At 42.2% G+C, this 20,105-nt stretch overlaps 1 protein-coding gene across 1 annotated transcript; it reads left to right on the top strand.

The window, feature by feature from the left end:
* Positions 1 to 1,110: 1,110 nt before the first annotated feature.
* Positions 1,111 to 17,515, top strand: LOC118789190 (C-type lectin domain family 10 member A-like). The gene is made up of 12 exons (XM_036545522.1): positions 1,111 to 1,247; positions 3,146 to 3,262; positions 6,418 to 6,507; positions 7,235 to 7,324; positions 8,196 to 8,285; positions 10,078 to 10,167; positions 11,039 to 11,128; positions 11,596 to 11,685; positions 14,418 to 14,566; positions 15,285 to 15,397; positions 16,749 to 16,837; positions 17,475 to 17,515. The coding sequence occupies exons 1-12, from the start codon at positions 1,178 to 1,180 to the stop codon at positions 17,513 to 17,515; spliced, it is 1,119 nt and encodes a 372-aa protein (XP_036401415.1). The 5' UTR covers positions 1,111 to 1,177.
* Positions 17,516 to 20,105: the final 2,590 nt, after the last annotated feature.

Consider the following 20,105-nt stretch of genomic DNA (forward strand, 5'->3'; position numbering starts at 1 on the left):
TGAGGCTGCTGTGCTGAGAGACTGACACTGTTTGAGTTGGGTTCCACCCTGCGCCTTACAATGGTAAAACTGATCTCAGGTCAGCCCTGACCCTTGCCCACTGTTTCAAAGTGTCATTGCATTTCAAAAGCAAACATACCTTTGGAGATCCATGCAAGTTGTATTTCAAGTTATGAGAAGGCTCCTTGGGATTTTCTTATGAAATGCTCCTTTTTCAATAGAACAATGTTGGAAGAAATAGGAATGTACACAACCAGGTCAAGTCAGAATGTCTTTTCAGAAACCAAACATATCAAATCATCTCAAATCAAATCAAAGATCATATCAAATTCAGGCTCATGACACAATACATTTATGACAGGTGAGGCCCAGAACGGGACCTAGACCTAGTGTCTATGAGAAAACAAGCCTGATAAAATTCTTGCTGGGGCCTTTGGTAGTCAAATAATCATAGTCATAGTCATATAAAATTACAAACAACAAAAACAAAAATAAATGTAAGAAGATTTTCGCTGTGACCCACTACTCACAGACAATGGCTTCTCATGGATAACTTGTGTCTTCATCTCAGTGAGACTATGGTACTTTCTTATCAAAAAAACGTTATACACCCTGTTGACATTGCAGGCCATCACCCAATTATGATTTTGTGTTCTATACCTTTGAAAAACCTAACAGTGTGCCAATGACATCGCTAAGTTGAATACATTATCTGTCCGGAACATAAACACCCTATGTGCTGCCTAAGATGTGAGATCAGTGAAATATCAAGCCACAACATAAAAAAGTTTGATATTCTGTGAGATCAAAGAGTTTAAACAATCTTCTGCTTATCCAGGATCCTACACCCAGGGTTCTGCAACCCATGGAAATCTACATGTGGATCCATTCGAGATCTCCATTAGAGATCCACAGCACTCCAACCTCTGCAACCCACTGCAAACCACATGCTGTTAGAGATCCACAGTACTAACTAAAGGTCTGTAGTCATCGCCTATCCATTTTCTACTGGAGTAACCTATACAGAGCCTATCAAAAATGACAAGCCCACTTCCTGCACCATTGTGGTTTTTCCTTCTCCATTGGGTACTTTCATTCTTCATCCATCAGAGCAGTACTTAAACACTGCTCTAAAAATATTCCCCTGCCAATCCCATTCTGAAGATTTGAGTGAGATATGGAGTACAACAGCAGCAGTGAGATCGTATTCTGTCGCCTGGACCAGAGGGAAGATGAAGCTTACAAAGGTGAGATTTCTTTCTTTTCTCTGATTCAAGTCTATCGGCTGTGACTGAAACATTCCCATGACACAGCCTCATATACCGCAGTGTTAAGAAAGATCCCACACCAGGGACTTTGATTAAGACGAGATGGAAACTATCAGCCAGGGAGAAATTCAAGGGTTGTCTCAGCTTTGTAATATTGTAAATATATTTGGTGACCAGTTAATCACTCTCAAACACAACAGCAATATGACCTGGGAAAGTAACTTTGTCATTTGGATAAATACCTGGTTGCCATGGAGATACACCAATGTTCAGTTGTAGAGTAACGTTACATTTATTATTAATTACACTGAAACAGTGTAATTAATCCTGTATCACTTACTATGCAAGAATTAGAAAGCTGCAGGTCCTGCAGCTCAGTCTATGGACAGGATGGCTTTTTAAATGAGATGAAGAATTTTTAATTTTCAATGGTTAAATTATCCCGGTCTCTGATTGGCTAAGTTGTTTGACCGTGATTCACAAAGCTGAGGCAGAACAGGGTTATCAAATTCATTCAACCGTGTCTAAGGGTCACTAGAACCTGAGTTTTGATCAGTATCACTGCTGCCCCATTCTCATAACATGTCCCAGCCCTAACAGCTTTATTGCATCAATGCGTCCCTCAGGATTTTAACTTGTTCAGTAGTATTTTAATGAACTTCTGTTATTTACATTACCTTCATAACCTTCTTTGTAATGTCATTTTGTAATCATACTTTCATACAGTACATAAAGTGTGCGTATATCTTGTGCCAGTCTTTCATAATTTCAAGATTGCAGTCATTTTTATGTCATTACTTGGCTATATTGTGTTCATTAGCATAGACACTTTCTATTCATAATAAGATCAGACAAAACTGTCCGATCTCAAAAGATTTTTTTATTTTTCAAAAATGACATCTTAGAGTGAATCTGGCTTTGAAATTTAAATATTTAAATATAAATATTTGAGAATTATCTCATGTCAGCTCAGCCCCCCCCAAACACACACACACACACACAAAGTAATAACTTAAGGCCTCTTCATTCCAGGTTAATTTCAAATAGCTTGGTTGAGTTCAGTTTCTTTCGAAGAAATGGATCAATTTATAATAAATTTTATTGGATTCTCACGCTTGTATAACTGCTGTGTATTAGGAAATGCTTTGGTGGTTTTACTTCCAGGATTCACTTCTGTTTTTTTTTAACAGATCCCAGCCCATTTGTGTGCAGTAGCACAGATACAGAACATTTCATGTGTGTCAGCACAGTGTACTGTCTGCCACTGCACCCATGTACCACTTCCAGAAAAAAGAAAGTTAAAGAACTGTTTGCACAGCATGGGATGACCATTAAAGGAGACATTAGTTATCGCTGGTTTGGTGGCATGATGCTCACCCATGCTACTTATTAATGAGAAATCATCCCAAATCTGAGTTTCAAAACTAAATGCTTAATAAAAATACTATAAATTTATATCTTAAATCTTACAATTACATTAAATTTGTTTAAATGTTTGTTTTAAACTTGGAAATCTGTGAAAAGGTTGTAAAAGTATTTCTCATCCTTGAAACCAATGGGGAAATGTTATTCTTGTGTCACTGTAACTTATTTATTGCTTTAGATCATGGAGTCCATCATGTATTTATTTTTTGTATAACAAAAAATCAGTTAATTGTTTGACTTGTATGAACTGTTATACATATATTTTCATGACACTATTTCATAATGTAAATCATGTTTATTTCAGCTGAACAAAATGGATTTGGTCATGAAGAATCATTCTCGTGTTATATCTAGTTGCTCTTGTTTTATTTGTATGTCATGTTGCTTTTTTGTAGCTGATGCTGGTGTAACCTGCTGAGGTTGATTCAGACCTCTTGTCTTTTTGTACCCAGATTCCCCTCCTCAGCCCTGGGTAAAGAGCATCAGTGCCCCCCGCAGGTTGGCCCAGATCTTACTGGCTGCACTCTGTCTCATGCTGCTGTGTGGCCTTATTTCTCTGGGAGTCCACTGTGAGTATTTTCCCAGCCCATCCTCTATGAGCGTCTGCTTATGACAACAAACCCTAAATTAAGCCATTCTAAAGAAATGTCTACTTTCACACTGAGAAAGTGCACAACTGTATCTCCTGTTACTCTAAGACAATATATAGTGATACCATATACCAATACCAATACAAAACGATATCAATTAAGAACTGATATCTGCCGTTACCATGGAGATTTAATTTGAAAAGCTGTAAAACTGTACTTCATTGATAAAAAAATAGAGTCCACACACTGTTTCTGCCAAGAACCTGTGCTTGTCTACCATCCTCTGGAAATGGAGGCCGACTAACCAATTGACTGATTGATCTGTTGATCACTGCTTCTTCAGTGTTTGTGAAGAAATGGCGAGCTTAGTTGGGCCGAATGGCCTGTTCTCGTCATCATATGTTCTTATGTTTGTTGAAGAAAAATAACAAGATTGTCAGATTCCGTAATATTTGATATGCTTTTACATGTGGGTCATTCCATGTCAAATCAGATAAGGTTGTTGCAACACTGTCTCAGATTTTGTTCAAACCTATATCTATATCATGAATGGGTCCCAAAACCAAGGCCTGTAAAATATTTCTGTTCAAATCCTTTGTTTTCATATTTTTTCCACCCCTGATATTATTTCATTTTTATAGCCTCCAAAAGGCCTTAAATGGGAGGCCATGTTTGGGCATTAATATTTTTATAAGATTTGGAAAAAAGTGCAACATTCCTAAACGAGAGTGATATTGAAGGTACTACAAACCCACATTTTTGTACCAATATGATATCAATCATTATTTTTCTGCAAATAAAATCTTTTATTAATTTTGTGCCAATATTTGAGGTCTCTACCACCAATGGACTTGAAGATATTATGAATATGAGTGGTACCATATTTTGGTCATTTTCGTACATGTACTTTAGTCATTTTCGTACATGTACTTTAGAATCAGAACATGTTTTCCTGGTGTGGATCTTGTTCATTCTTGTCCCCAAAATGTATTGCACAAGGTATGATGCCATATTTGGGTATATATATCAGACTGGCCAGTATTAGGGAGCATAAGCCCATCTCAGGTCACTGCCAACCATGGCCACACTACCACCTTGTTCCATTGCATCTCTTTTGGATTTGAAAGACTGTCATAAAGCTTCATACTGCCGTTCCTCTATGATAACAACACTGAAAGAATTGACAGAGCAGAATGTTAACCTACTGTAACACAGAACTGGATTGCAGTTGACTTTGGATGACACTATATGTCTTCACCACCAGAAGGTCTATCTGGATGAATTTGAACACTTACAGACTTCATGTTGTGACCCAATGTTGAAGCATGTGAAGCCTGTTAAGAAAAATCTTGGAGTGATCTTCCAAGAAACTGCAGAAATGTTGACTTCGAAAATAGACAATTTGTTCAGGGCATAAAGAGCTGTGCATGGTGTTGAGTAGAAATCAAGAATTGGGAAAGTACATAGGACACTGGGGAGGACACAGAGGGGCCAGCTGAGTGGGAGGAGCCAGGTCCAAGCTCACTGGATGCTGTAAGGACAGGACTGACAGCTATTGGGTGCTCTCCACTGAAAATGGCCAAACAGCACAAGAATTTGGCACAATGTGGCACAACGTGGCACACAAAGCCATTAAACTGAGAGATACTTGTGGCATCCTGGCCAAACCTGATGCAAAGAAGGGCAAATCTCTCTCTGACACTGTCAAGGAAGCTGTGAGGTCTTTGTATGAGGATGATGAGGTGGGTCGCTTGTGCCCAGGTGCAAAGGACTATGTGTCTGTCAAGGGTGAACATCAGCAGAAGAGACTCCTACTCAGCAACCTCAAGGAGCTGTATGTATGTTTCAAAGAGAAAATAGGACAAAAGATAGGATTCTCCACATTTTGTGAACTACAACCAAAGTGGTGCATCACTATAAGTTCAAGTGGAACACATTCTGTGTGTGTATATGCCATCCGTCAGAATGCCAAGCTCATGGTGGCAGCATTTGGTGGTCAGTCAAAGCTGCACGCTAAGGAATGTATGGCCAAGCTGGTGTTTAACACAGGAAGTAAAGAGTGCATGCTTCACAGGTGCCCCAATTGTCCTGGAAAGGTAGCTCTCAAAGAGTTTATTGATCACCAGCTGTATAAAGATGATGACATTGATGCTGAAGATACCATCACCTTCAAGCAATGGCTCTGAACAGATCGCATGACCCTGGTCACCCAACAAATGACAGCCGAAGACTTTCGCAACGGGCTTGTTGAGAAGCTGGACAAGTTGACAGCCCATGGGTACATCGCTAAACACCAGGCTACTCACCTGAGACAACTGAAAGCCTCTCTGCCTCCAGATGAAGCCATCATTTTGTTGGACTTTGCAGAGAATTATTCATTTATAGTGCAGGATGCTATAAGGGATTTTATTGGGAAAACACCCAGGCAACACTGCATACCTTGTCTGTATACACATCATTGGAAGGCAAGCTAATGCACAACAGCTATTGCTGCATCAGTGATGGACTCACACATGACACCACGGCTGTGTACTCATTCCAAAAGGTATTGTATTTATCATTTACAGACAACCAACATGTTGTAAGTCATGTTGGTATTACATGATCACTTGTGCACTAGTTCAGTGATGGAGCTGCAAAAGAACTATAAAAACTTCTCTGACCTCAAGCACCACCTGGATTTTTTTTGCCACAAGCCATGGGAAGAGCACATGTGATGGCATCGGTGGCACTGTTGAATGTCTAGCTGCCAGGGCTAGCCTCCAGAGTGTCGTGGATGGCCAGATCCTCTCAGCTGTCCAGCCTTTCAACTGGTGTGAGCGCAGTGTGAAGAATATCAAGTTCTTCTTTGTCCCAAAAGAAACAGTGGAAATATATAGGGTGAGTCAGATGAGGGGATGAGATGCAGGTGTGCAGGCAGGCAGGTGATCAGGCACAGGTGAGCGGAGACAGGGCGGAGAAGGAACACAGGGGAAAACGGTAAACATGGGCACATGGACAGCGAAAACAAAGCCGGCTAAGAAGCTGCTGTACTGACAATAGCTCATCTCACATTCAAGACAGGTACCTTAACTACTGAACTGTTTGACTACCTATCCAACCATTTTCTAAATCTGTTCATTTTCTCTCAACAGATGCTAAGAAAAACAACAGGACAGATTACCTGGAGGACCAGGTCAGGAGCCTCTCTGCCTCACTGTCCTCTGCAGAACAGAGGCTGGCAGGTGAGTGTGAGACAGGGCAGCTTCTGTTCCATTGTAGGTTTCTGTTCAGTACAGATCTCACACAACTCTCACAGCAGTCTCACTGCTTCCTCTCCCCTCACTGTATGGAAGCTGTGGTCCACAGTGCTCTCTATCCAGATCACAGGTCAGTATTAATACTCATACAGGAAGAAAATGAACTTCCAGTGCCACTAGTTCAAACATGACTGTGGTGTTCTCTGATTTGGTTAGATCACATATGTATAGTGCACACAAATAGCATTGCTGCTATTTTCATTTTTTCCCTGTTATGTCTGAATCACTGATCGGACATTAGGCTCATTTCACTGTGACAACCTCTGCACCCACACAGCTTTGCTAAAGCCAGATTCACTCATAGCCAGCGGATATTTTTGCACTACAAGTCACACAGTACTCTACAATGGAGTGGGCGGCCGTGTAAGGAGAGGCACTATTCCTCAGATGTCATTCGAGCAACTCACAGAGGCCTGAAAAATCTCAGTATGTCTGAGGAAAGTGAAACAACAAACAATTGGCCAACAAGCTCATCCCTGGCCCCAGTGGAACAAAGCCACTGTGGGCTCCCAGTCATCATCAGCTGATGACATGGTTGGTTCAAACCCTGTGCTGTGCAGCTCATGTCACATTCAAGACAGGCACCTTAACCACTGCGCTGCTTGGGAACCAGTTCAGCTATTCTCTACATCTGTTCATTTTCCCTCAACAGATGCTGGGAAAAACGACAGGACAGATTACCTGGAGGCCCAGGTCAGGAACCTCTCTGCCTCACTGTCCTCTGCAGAACAGAGGCTGGCAGGTGAGTGTGAGACAGGGCAGCTTCTGTTCCATTGTAGGTTTCTGTTCAGTACAGATCTCACACAGCACAGGGGCTCCACAGAACAGTCTCACTGCTTCCTCTCCCCTCACTGTATGGAATCTGTGGTCCACAGTGCTCTCTGTCCAGATCTCAGGTCAGCAGTAGCATTCCTACAAGAATAAAATGAACTACAGCCAGATACCTTCCCTTTTCTGTAAGCCTGTTTTTATCCTGCACATAGTCTTATCTTGGAACTGCCTTTTGGATATGTTAAGCTTGTCTTACTGCAACAACCACTGTACTCATGAAAGACTGCTGAGGTGTAGCAAATGCAATCATCTGAATCATTCACACACCAGCTCGACTGTTGTTCACACTGCAAGTTGCACAGCAGACATTCTTGTTTTGTATTTGACATTGTTAATTGGACATTAGGTTTGTCTCGCCGACCGAAATTCTACACTCAAGCTGGAGAATTGAGGCCAGACAAATGTAACCCTCCAATACTTTTGCAAATAGCCAGTGGCTATTTTTCACGCTATGATTCACACAGTGCACTACAGTGGAGTGGGCGCTCGTTGGAGGATAAGCGTTACTTTGTTGACGTCATCCAAGCAGCTTGCAGGCCTGAAGAACTGCAGGGTGCCTGAGAGCAGTGATGTGAGCAGCCTCTGCTGACACACTAACAGCTATCCCTGGCAGAACAAAGTCACTTGTTCTGCTGCCATGGGATCCCAGTCTTCATCAACTAATGACACAACTGGGTTGAACCTGGGCTGTAGAGTTCACCTTGGACTCGACGGCTTTAAATATAGAGATACTTGGGAAACTATTCATTCATTTTTGTATTTTTTGTATTTTCCCTCAACAGATGCTAAGGAAAGGGACAGGACAGATTACCTGGAGGCCCAGGTCAGGAACCTCTCTGCCTCACTGTCCTCTGCAGAACAGAGGCTGGCAGGTGAGTGTGAGATAGGGCAGCTTCTGTTCCATTGTAGGTTTCTGTTCAGTACAGATCTCACACAGCACAGGGGCTCCACAGAGCAGTCTCACTGCTTCCTCTCCCCTCACTGTATGGAAGCTGTGGTCCACAGCGCTCTCTGTCCAGATCTCAGGTCAGTAGTAGCATTCCTACAAGAATAAAATGAAGAATCTCTGCATGCCTGGCTGACATCTCCAAATGGATGTCATCCCACCATCTAAAGCTGAACCTCAGAAAAACAGAACTGCTCTTCATCCCAGCCGGCCCTTCCCCCTTGCATGACCTCTCCATCACTGTCGATGGCACCACAATACCATCCTCTCAGTCAGCAAAGAGCTTGGGCGTCATCCTCGACAGCAACCTGGACTTCAAGGAGTACATTGCTCGCACGTCACAGGCCTACCGATTCCTCCTCCACAACATCAGGAGGATTCGTCCGTTCCTGACAACATACGTGACACAGCTCCTTATCCAGGCCACAGTTCTCCCTCGACTGGACTACTGCAACACTCTCCTCGCAGGCCTCCCAGCCTGCACCACCCAGCCTCTGCAGCTCATCCAGAATGCAGCTGCCTGACTAATCTTCAACCTCCCCAAATTCTCCCATGTCACTCCCCTGCTGAAATCCCTCCACTGGCTTCCTGTCGCTGCCAGGATCAGATTCAAGACCCTGACCCTCGCCTTCTCTGCAATCAACAGGACAGCCCCTGCCTACCTCCAAGAACTCATTCAGCCCTACACACCAGCCCGACCCCTGCGCTCAGCAGCAACTGGACGCCTCGCTCCTTGCATGGTCAAGGCAGGAGGTGCTCATTCTGCCAGACATCGGCGTTTCGCTTACATCGCTCCCCAGTGGTGGAACGAACTCCCTGTCCTGCTATGGACAGCTCCTTCACCCCATTCCTTCACACAGGGCCTGAAGACGCACCTCTTCAGACTCTACCTGGACTGACCCAGCACACAATTGCTGCCCCCCCCCCCCCCCCCCCCCCAATCAGTGCTGTCGTAAATTGTTGTGCTTTTTAAATTGTTTCTTGTCGCCGCCTTTACCCTGACGCTCATTGCGCCGTTTGAAGTTGTTGAAGTTTGCTGTTTGAAGGTATATCATATTAGTTGCCCTATACGCTGTAGTTGTACAAATCTGATAGTACTGTGTCCTCAAACAGACCTTGCTCTCAGCTGAGAGCTGTCTCATTGTGGAACTGTACACATCCTGTCCCCGTACTGCCGCTATACTTACTGTATGCACTTTTGTAAGTCGCTTTGGATAAAAGCGTCTGCTAAATAAATAAATGTAAATGTAAACTACAGCCAGATACCTTCCCTTTTCTGTAAGCCTGTTTTTATCCTAAATATAGCCCTATCTTGGAACTGCCTTTTGGATATGTTAAGCTTGTCTTACTGCAACAACCACTGTACTCATGAAAGACTGCTGAGGTGTAGCAAATGCAATCATCTGAATCATTCACACACCAGCTCGACTGTTGTTCACACTGCAAGTTGCACAGCAGACATTCTTGTTTTGTATTTGACTTTGCAAATCGGACATTAGGTTTGTCTCGCAGACCGAAATTCTACACTCAAGCTGGAGCATTGAGGCCAGACAAAGCCACTTGTTCTACTGCCACGGGCTCCCAGTCTTCATCAACTGATGACACAACTGGGTTGAACCTGGGCTGTAGAGTTCACCTTGGACTCGACGGCTTTAAATATAGAGATACTTGGGAAACTATTCATTCATTTTTGTATTTTTTGTATTTTCCCTTGACAGATGCTAAGGAAAGGGACAGGACAGATTACCTGGAGGACCAGGTCAGGAGCCTCTCTGCCTCACTGTCCTCTGCAGAACAGAGGCTGGCAGGTGAGTGTGAGACAGGGCAGCTTCTGTTCCATTGTAGGTTTCTGTTCAGTACAGATCTCACACAGCACAGGGGCTCCACAGAACAGTCTCACTGCTTCCTCTCCCCTCACTGTATGGAAGCTGAGGTCCACAGTGCTCTCTGTCCAGATCTCAGGTCAGTAGTAGCATTCCTACAAGAATAAAATGAACTACAGTCAGATACCTTCCCTTTTCTGTAAGCCTGTTTTTATCCTGCATATAGCACTATCTTGGAACTGCCTTTTGGATATGTTAAGCTTGTCTTACTGCAACAACCACTGTACTCATGAAAGACTGCTGAGGTGTAGCAAATGCAATCATCTGAATCATTCACACACCAGCTCGACTATTGTTCACACTGCAAGTTGCACAGCAGACATTCTTGTTTTGTATTTGACATTGTTAATTGGACATTAGGTTTGTCTCGCCGACCGAAATTCTACACTCAAGCTGGAGCATTGAGGCCAGACAAATATAACCCTCCAATACTTTTGCAAATAGCCAGTGGCTATTTTTCACGCTATCATTCACACAGTGCACTACAGTGGAGTGGGTGCTCGTTGGAGGATAAGCGTTACTTTGTTGACGTCATCCAAGCAGCTTGCAGGCCTGAAGAACTGCAGGGTGCCTGAGAGCAGTGATGTGAGCAGCCTCTGCTGACACACTAACAGCTATCCCTGGCAGAACAAAGTCACTTGTTCTGCTGCCACGGGATCCCAGTCTTCATCAACTGATGACACGACTGGGTTGAACCTGGGCTGTAGAGTTCACCTTGGACTCGACGGCTTTAAATATAGAGATACTTGGGAAACTATTCATTCATTTTTGTATTTTTTGTATTTTCCCTTGACAGATGCTAAGGAAAGGGACAGGACAGATTACCTGGAGGACCAGGTCAGGAGCCTCTCTGCCTCACTGTCCTCTGCAGAACAGAGGCTGGCAGGTGAGTGTGAGATAGGGCAGCTTCTGTTCCATTGTAGGTTTCTGTTGAGTACAGATCTCACACAGCACAGGGGCTCCACAGAGCAGTCTCCCCTCACTGCATGGAAGCTGTGGTCCACAGTGCTCTCTGTCCTGATCTCACATCAGTAGTAACAGTCATACAGGTAGAAAATGAACTTCCAGTGCCACTAGTTCAAGCATGACTGTGGTGTTCTCTGATTTGGTTAAATTGCATATGTATAGTGCACACAAATAGCATTGCTGCTATTTTCATTTTTTCCCTTTTATGGAATCCTGTTTTCTGTGTCTGAATTACCGATCGGACATTAGGCTTGTTTCATTGATGACTGGCTGGGTCAAACCTTGAGCTGTACAGCTCATCTCACATTCAAGACAGGCACCTTAACCACTGAGCTGCTTGGGAACCAGTTCAGCCATTCTCTACATCTGTTCATTTTCCCTCAACAGATGCTAGGAAAAACGACAGGACAGATTACCTGGAGGACCAGGTCAGGAGCCTCTCTGCCTCACTGTCCTCTGCAGAACAGAGGCTGGCAGGTGAGTGTGAGATAGGGCAGCTTCTGTTCCATTGTAGGTTTCTGTTGAGTACAGATCTCACACAGCACAGGGGCTCCACAGAGCAGTCTCCCCTCACTGCATGGAAGCTGTGGTCCACAGTGCTCTCTGTCCTGATCTCACATCAGTAGTAACAGTCATACAGGTAGAAAATGAACTGAGTGTGAGATAGGGCAGCTTCTGTTCCATTGTAGGTTTCTCTGTGCATTTCAGCTCCTGCTCAGTACAGATCCCACATAGCACAGGGGCTCCACAGCGCAGACTCACTGCTGCCTCTCCCCTCCCTGTGGAGAAACTGAGGCTAAACTTGTAAAGCATGTGCTCCACATAAGAGTGGATCCCCACGCATGAATTGTGGTGAGTGAGGGGAGACCATGAAAGACTGAGTGCCAAGGGTAAATGTGTGAAAGCTGGCAACTCTGTGAAAACATGGCAGCATCTTTCTCACACTGAGCTCTCTGGTCCACAACCTCTGTCCGTGAAATTTAATCATAAACCTGAACATCTCTGTAGGAAGTCAAGCCTTACTGCCCTCATACTGGAAGGAGCATGTTTGGGTCCTTTCATTGCAGGCAACACAATGCACATTCCCTACCATTATAGTAACACTGCACCGCAAAGCAAACATATTTTACAGTGTTCCTTCCATACAATTTAAAGTCTAAATTAGGAGCAAAAGTGGTTTTGGAGGTGGATAATTCTCTGTTTCATTTCTGTTTTTCATCCAGTTTACTTTCCCCTCTCTCCTCCCCTGACTCTGCCCCCAACTGCCTATGACCTGGCTTGGTAAAAAGAAAAACTGTAACTGTAAAAGAGGAAGTGGCCGCTAAGATTAAACCCAAAACTTCACTTGACAAAACTTACAACACTCATATGGGCAGCAGTGTGGTGAAGTGGTAAGGAGCAGGGCTTGCAACTGAAAGGTTACTGATTTTATTCCCTGCTGGGGCACTGTTGTTGTACCTTTGGGCAAGGTACTTAATCTGCAATTGCCTCTGTAAATATCCAGCTGTATGAATGAATCAGAATTGTTAGTCGCTCTGAATAAGAGCTTCTGCTAAATGACAACAATGTAATGTAACAGATAAAAACACCCCTCATCTCAGAAACCTTCCCACTACATTAAAACTGGCAGTCAAAATCCCTTTATTAAAGAAACCCCATCTTGATTCAGAAGGCCCATTTCACCCTCTCTTCCCTAAACCTGGAAAAAGTGGTAGCAATACAACATCAGTACTGTTTGAACTCCTATAATAACTGGGAAATCTTTCGGTTTGGATTCAGACTAGCTCACTGTACCTTAAGCCGTACTCATAACAACAAGCAACCTGTTCATTCCTGATTCAGGCTTCCCTGGTTTTCTAGTCTTCTCAGCTCCAGTGCTGCCTTTCCATTCCATTCTGTCCTCTAGATCTCACTTAAAATGGACTTGTATGGCATTGTCCTTTAGTTTGTTCAGTATGTCTTTATTGTTGATTAAATTGTTGTACTATGCAACACTGTCAGGTTGTAAAATGAAAATTGGTCTACAGATGAAGTGAATCATGATATAGTGTTCCCTATATAGTGTCCTAAGAGCACCAGCTACAGGGTGGTAAATTTCTTCAGCTCTGAAGTATGAAGTGCTAGTCTGCATGAAGTCAGAACATCGAAGGATTTATCTTTCAATAGATAAACTCAGGAAGTGTTGACCCTGTAAAAATGGTGAGTGTGGAAGTAAATTCTCTCCTCTCCTGTGAATCAGGAACTCAGAGGAGATTGGAGGAACTGCAAGTCAACCACAGTAATCTGTCAAAAAACCTTTCTTGTTATGCTGAGTTTCAGCTCATCTTGAGAAATTCAAAGAGGACATTTAAAAAACGGTTATTTGAATCAAGCTTTGCAGTCCACGAGTGAAGTATATGAATTAATATGACTGGTATTATAGTTATCACACAGAAGTCCAAATGCCAGTTTAACCCTGGTTTTCACAGACTTGTGTGTTAGTAAGATTTTGTATTTCTGCCAAATTATCAGAGATAGTGATGTGAATTAGCAGAGTGCCCATACCAAGCCTGCACAGACAAGAGTCAGGGTAAGACACTTCATGTGCAGATTCATACAGGCAGACATAAGGGCACCTGATTGACCAGCAGGGGTTGCTGGTGTGCAGTGAGAAGTATGAGCCCCTGGCTGACCTACCCACTGCTATCCCCCAGCACTACACAGCTATTGTTGTCCTGCTATGGGCTGCTGGTCATCATTGGCTGCTTACATAGCTGGGTCGAACTTCAGCAGTAAATCCCAGCTTGTGTTCAAAACAAAAGCGTTGAATACCGAGATTAACAAAAGACCCATGTTTGGTCCTATGAAAATGAGTCTTATTTAAATAAAATTGGAAATCCAGTTGTGCTGTGCTAATACTGCAGCAAACAGCAGGATCCTTGATTGAATTATGACTCCAATTCTCTACGTAATCCAGCAAACAGGCTACTGTATTCAATCGTGATTGCATTCCTTTTTAACACAGCAAAGAGTGGTTACCCTATCCAAACTCTGAACCTGTGTCTCTGTAACACAGCAAACGGCGCTTATTCTATCCAAAGTCTGAACCCGTGTCTCTGTAACACAGAAAACAGTGCTTACTCTATCCAAACTCTGAACCTGTGTCTCTGTAACACAGCAAAGAGTGGTTACTCTATCCAAACTCTGAACCTGTGTCTCTTTATTCACAGCAGGCTGCATAGAGTGTGACAGTGGCTGGAGGAAGTTTGAGGGGAAATGCTACTTCTTCTCCACTGAGAAAAAGAACTGGATGCAAAGCCGCGATTACTGCATTTCAAAGGGGGCTCACCTGGTCATTATCAACAGCAAACAAGAGCAGGTAAAGCAGGCCACCGATCAGTATGCATTGTTATGAGGAAATCACATGCTGATGTGAAGATGTGGGATTAAACACAATGGTCAATGTTCTCAAGTATACAATCTCAAAACATTTTAATGGTCAATGTATCAGTATTAACATGTCATATCAGTGTGAATTTGCTGATTAATTGACAATGCTTTTTCATATGTAATGTGCAACGGGGGTCGGTCTGCTGTGGGTTTTGAAGCACGACTCTCATTGTCCATGAGCCGTAAGAAGAGACCACTTAAAGGAAACCATTGCACACTTATTCTGGCCGGGGGGTGATGTTACTTTCTGTAGGGTATGATCTTGTGCACACTGTCACTTCTCAGCTTAATTCAGGTCTTGAAGGATGAATTTCGCCATACAAGTACCCTGAATCTAATTCATTGCTTGCTGCCTTGTCTGTGCATTATTGCACATATAAAAGTGACACAAATTCATATATTTTAAATGGTAGAATCAACATATATTTTGGTGTATTGAATGTCCTGTATACTGATTGGATTTTGTTACCTTATAGAAACAGCATTTGCTACCTCTCATAGCCCTGCTGATTAACTCATGCCTCCTTTTTCTCAATGGGTAGCGTTTTATGCTCAGTGTTTACAACAGGTTTACTCCTTTACTTCCTGAGACTTTGGCCCTGTACCATTTTAATGTATCTTTTTTTTCCCTTTCTTTTCTTGGCCAGACTTTTGTGAATCCCCCTGGTTATGAGACACACTGGATAGGACTGAGCGACCGTGAGACTGAGGGAAGGTGGATGTGGGTGGACAATACGCCCCTCAGCACAACGGAAAAGCAGTAAGACTCTCCTCTTCATCACTTGCAGTTAACATGTGAAGCATTGCCACAATTATTCTGTGTGTCTCTTACAAATACATGAAGGCATCATGGCATCATGTTTAACAGCATTACAGTCTGTAACAGCAACACTGTCTTCCTGTGTATCTCTTACAGCTAAACCACAGCATTATACAGGCCTAAAAAACCATTCTGGTGATCTGAAATGTACAAGCACGCTTCAGTGTAGAGCAGAATAAGAAATGAACAGTTCCTGCATTTCATGTGTCCAGATGAATCAATCAACCAACTTACAAACTTATACTTGCCTCCTATCTCATGTCTGTGTTCGATATGAGGTAGCTTGTGTGCTCTTCATTTGAACAACACACATTGTTGTGCACTTTGTGATCACAGAGCGTGGGTCAAAAATGTAAAAATCTGAGCGATAGATTGCTTCCAGGATGTATCTTGCAAACACCAGCCCCTCATGTCTAGTAAAAAATACATCACACTCTATGTGACATGATGATAGCGTGCACCTTGGTAATAGACTGCTACATGAGTGCTCTGGCTCCATTGGCAGTGATGGCTCAGGCTTTAATTGTACTGTCCCTTGACATAGCACAGGAAAGTGTCTCATCTGGCACTGATGTTTCCAGGTCACTGTTATGGAGTTTGTTCAACAGCTAGAAATGTTCTTCCATAATTGGTTATGTCCTGTTAATGCAATACATTTGTAATAACAGTAGAGGTTAAATGTATTCTTGTTACCTAACATTGTTGTATGATATAAGGGACTCACATGATTGTTGATGATATAAGGGACTCACAGCCTTTCTGAAGATTAACGCATTGTGGGCTACAATGACAGCATGTAAATCAATAGTCCAGGCCAACACCTATAGTGAAGAAGCAGTGGTCTGTCCCAGTCCAAACCCTGGCAGTATCGCTGCCAGATAGAACGCTATCCCGTACTTCATATTGGCACAGTAAAACACCCACTAGAACATCAAAACACCACTTCATTACACTGATGTCATTTCCTGTAGAAGTGCTGAGTGGAGTATGTACTCAGTAATAGCTGTATTATGACTAAGCACATTGAAATTTACTTCAATACAGCAGTGACCTTACAAAGTAGCTTCAGTTTATTTGGCCCACTAAACACATTTATGAATTAGACTGTTCTGGTCTGGTTAAGGGAAATTACCGTTTCAGCACTGAAATTGAGTTGATTATTCACTTCATAAATCCTATGATTAATCAACTGAGTTAAGGAGCCAATGAATGAGTCGATTAGAGAGGGAAAAAATTAAGCCCAACAGCCCAACTATTGATGAATAATCATGTTTTTCTTCCACCTATTAAGCCCGTGGTACACCAGACAGGATGGACAGCATGAACCAGATAACTGGACCGGGGGAGGGGACCCAGACGGAGAAGACTGTATCAGTCTGGGTGATGAATCTGGAATAACTGATGAATGGTTTGATGCTTCTTGCAAAAAGCTAAAACGATTTGTGTGTGAAAAATAACTTTTGCTTTGTGCTTTTTCATGGAGACGCTTTGTCAGAGTGTCAGAGATTATTGCAAGTGTAATTTGCACACAATACGCACATAATCTAGAAGGAACACAAGCGTGTGAAGACATATGCATTTTGACCATAAATATAGCTTTCTCTGTTTTGTTTCTGTAGCATACATTATATCATGTAGTCCTGCAATATCATTATTAGATAAATACGTTTGTCTTTTTATGCTTTTTGGCATTGCAATTGTTTACTGGGCTTGTTTGACTGCAACCCCTGTATTCACAAAGGAGCGCTGAGGCGAGACAAATGCAATCCTCCCATAAAATGGCACATAGCCGAGGGCTATTTTTTGCACTGCAAGTCACACAGTGTACTACAGTGTGTAAAATTTGTGATTTTTCTGGGTATGAAAATAAATGCAATTGTCATTGTTTTGATAAAAATTTTAGATTTTTATACAATAGAGGAATTTTGAGGTAGTGGGTCTTCTCCTCAAACACTATCTAACAGCAATCAGAAGACAGTGCTTTTTAGACACTTCCTTTCCCATGCGCCCCCCCAAGATTCTGGGTACACACCTAGGCCAGCATCCTGCAGACAGTAGACAGTGTGTCTTACTGTCACCTCAGGAGGGAACCATTTGCATTTTCAAAGGTGGGCTCGAGCAACACCTTTCCTCAGCTTCCTAGGATGAGGCTGCCCTGACCAATGGCTGGCCACAATGTCTTTTCATGTAAAAATCCAGGATAGTGGACCAGGCAGTCTTTGGAGGATAGACACTGCTCTGCTAATATCATGTGCGAAACTCACATGCGCTTGATGGATCGGTGGCTGAGAGCAGTGAGATGAGCACCCCCCCCGACCTACCCACCCCTGTCCCTAGCAGAACGAGGCCAGTTAGTTTCACCACTGTGGGCTCCTGTTCTCCACATCAGCACAGCTGTGGTTGAGCCCAGGCTGTAGAGCTCAGTTTGCACTGAATCAAGCCCTTATCCACTGAGCTACTCAGCAACCCCATGACTTAAAGGCTTTAGTTTTGATTGAATATATAAAAGTAAATTACATTGAAATACTCAAATAATGTTTGTTCAAATCTTATTAATGAAAGTGACATTTGTGTTTGCATTGATTGAATTAATTGAAATCATTTTGTCATATTTTGAGAGTCTTTCATTTTTTGAGATTTTTTGGAGATTTTTTTTTTTGTCTTTAGTTCATATAATTTGTCTATTTACTGTCTGTTTAATCAATAAATACACTATTTACATAAATACAGTATATTTCTGTGGTAACATCTTTAGTTCAAGTACTTTGTGTAATCACGTCACACTTATTACCTGTTTCCAACTTCACACACTCTTACCTGTCCTCCTCTTCACCTGTACATGCAGACACATCAGAGAACATTGAACTTAAACATATATATATATATATATATATATATATATATATATATATATATACACACACACACACACACACACACACACACACACACACATGCATGTGCGTACACAAACACACACACACACACACACACACATCTATCATCTTTTGGGCAGATCACCTCATCCTGAGTAACTCATTAGTTGCATAATAGCATTTTGAAAACTAGTTCACATGTAGAATTTGGTATGGTTGTATAAAACGACCACTACATGGCGCTAATTTCAGCTGTACTCAACAGACTGAGTTAGTTTGGCATTATGAAATGGGTTTGGTTCCATATTCACTTGGATCATAATAACTTCACGGTGTATTACTTTATTCTTGTAATTCTTGGGTTATTTCTTATATTTTGCACTTTTAAATATTACAAGACAAGTAACAATTATACATGATATGATAAGCAAATCCAAAACTGGGTAGAGGAGTTTTCTGTGGGATATCTATCTAGAGTTGCACCCATATGAAAACTAAATGTATAACACTGTGTGCACAATAAAATAACCTGAAATAGGAAGTGTGGATGCTGCAAACCAGAGACAAATGTATTTGGTGCAGTCACTTCTGAAAACTGGCAAGGCCAGAGACAAACCTTCAACACAGGAGGACAGGATTTGGAAAACACCCGATGTCTAGAACAAGCCAGCTTCGTAGGTAGAGTGAACTACTACACACACGCTGCACGGTAGGTTCAAGTAAAACTGGAGAAAGAATCACTAGTGCATTGCTTACAGTTACACAGCCAGAACATGAAACATCTCCATAATTGTCATGTGTGCCTCTTACAAATACAAAAGCAAGGTGTTTAATAGCGGTACAGTCTTTGACAGAATCTGTACAAGTTTAGCACGATGGAAAGTGTAGTGTAGCGTAGTCAGAATAACTACCCTTCTCCCGCTCAGATTTGTTTATGTGCGGTAATTGGCCAGTAAAGGGTGCTGTTGTCCCATAGATCTCTCTCTTTTGTGTACAGCGACGTCACACGGCACACAGGTACACAGGTTACATGATATTTGTAGTACTGTTGAGTGGCAAAAAAAACCAATCGATATTAGTAATAATAATTATTAAGTATCTTCATCAATTAAGAAAATACCACAGAACACCATCTGCCTGAATAGACAAATGCTACATATTTTGCTTAACGTATCGCTTATGGGAATACAGAGTGGTAGTGTACGTCAGCACAATGGGTTAAATGTTATAATTACATCACATTATTTAATGTACTCAGCTGACAGCTTTATCCAGTGCGACTTACACAACTTACATATTTTACACATGATCCGTTTATGCAACAGGATATTTACTGCGGCATCTTGCTCGCGAGAACAGCGGTAATGTCCTGTCTGTAAATCAAACTTACTACTGTCATTTCTTATTACATAATAAATGGCTATAAATGATCGTCAATTTATCCACTGCTGGACTGTTACTAGTTTTCAACTTTATCACTGATGTGTCGTTTGTTATGCAATACCTTGTACCTTGTTCGCACTGCTCTCAATATTAACAATTTATATATTGCCACGATGATGCATGTCACTTTGAGTAATTTGCCAAAAGTATGGCAAATGAACAGTGGTAAGAAAATATTGCTCGTACTGACTAAACTTTTGTCTGCTGGTGTGAGCACCTTTTAAACGTGTGTGCGTAAAAGTAGAACGGTTGTAAATGTCTGCCTGAACAATTTAACGACTATTAGTTAGTCTAGCGCAGTATAGGATCAGCTGTCTAACACGGATATG

The sequence above is a fragment of the Megalops cyprinoides genome, chromosome 14 (genome assembly GCF_013368585.1).
Source record: "Megalops cyprinoides isolate fMegCyp1 chromosome 14, fMegCyp1.pri, whole genome shotgun sequence".
Classification (NCBI taxonomy): domain Eukaryota; kingdom Metazoa; phylum Chordata; class Actinopteri; order Elopiformes; family Megalopidae; genus Megalops; species Megalops cyprinoides.

What these genes read in the sequence shown, in the direction of transcription:
- LOC118789190 (XM_036545522.1), top strand. Translation starts at nt 1,178, where the DNA reads ATGGAGTACAACAGCAGCAGTGAGATCGTATTCTGTCGCCTGGACCAG. An exon ending in CTCAGCACAACGGAAAAGCA is followed by an intron (nt 15,398 to 16,748) that starts GTAAGACTCTCC and finishes CCACCTATTAAG; the next exon opens with CCCGTGGTACACCAGACAGG. An exon ending in AGAAGACTGTATCAGTCTGG is followed by an intron (nt 16,838 to 17,474) that starts GTGATGAATCTG and finishes CGCCCCCCCAAG; the next exon opens with ATTCTGGGTACACACCTAGG.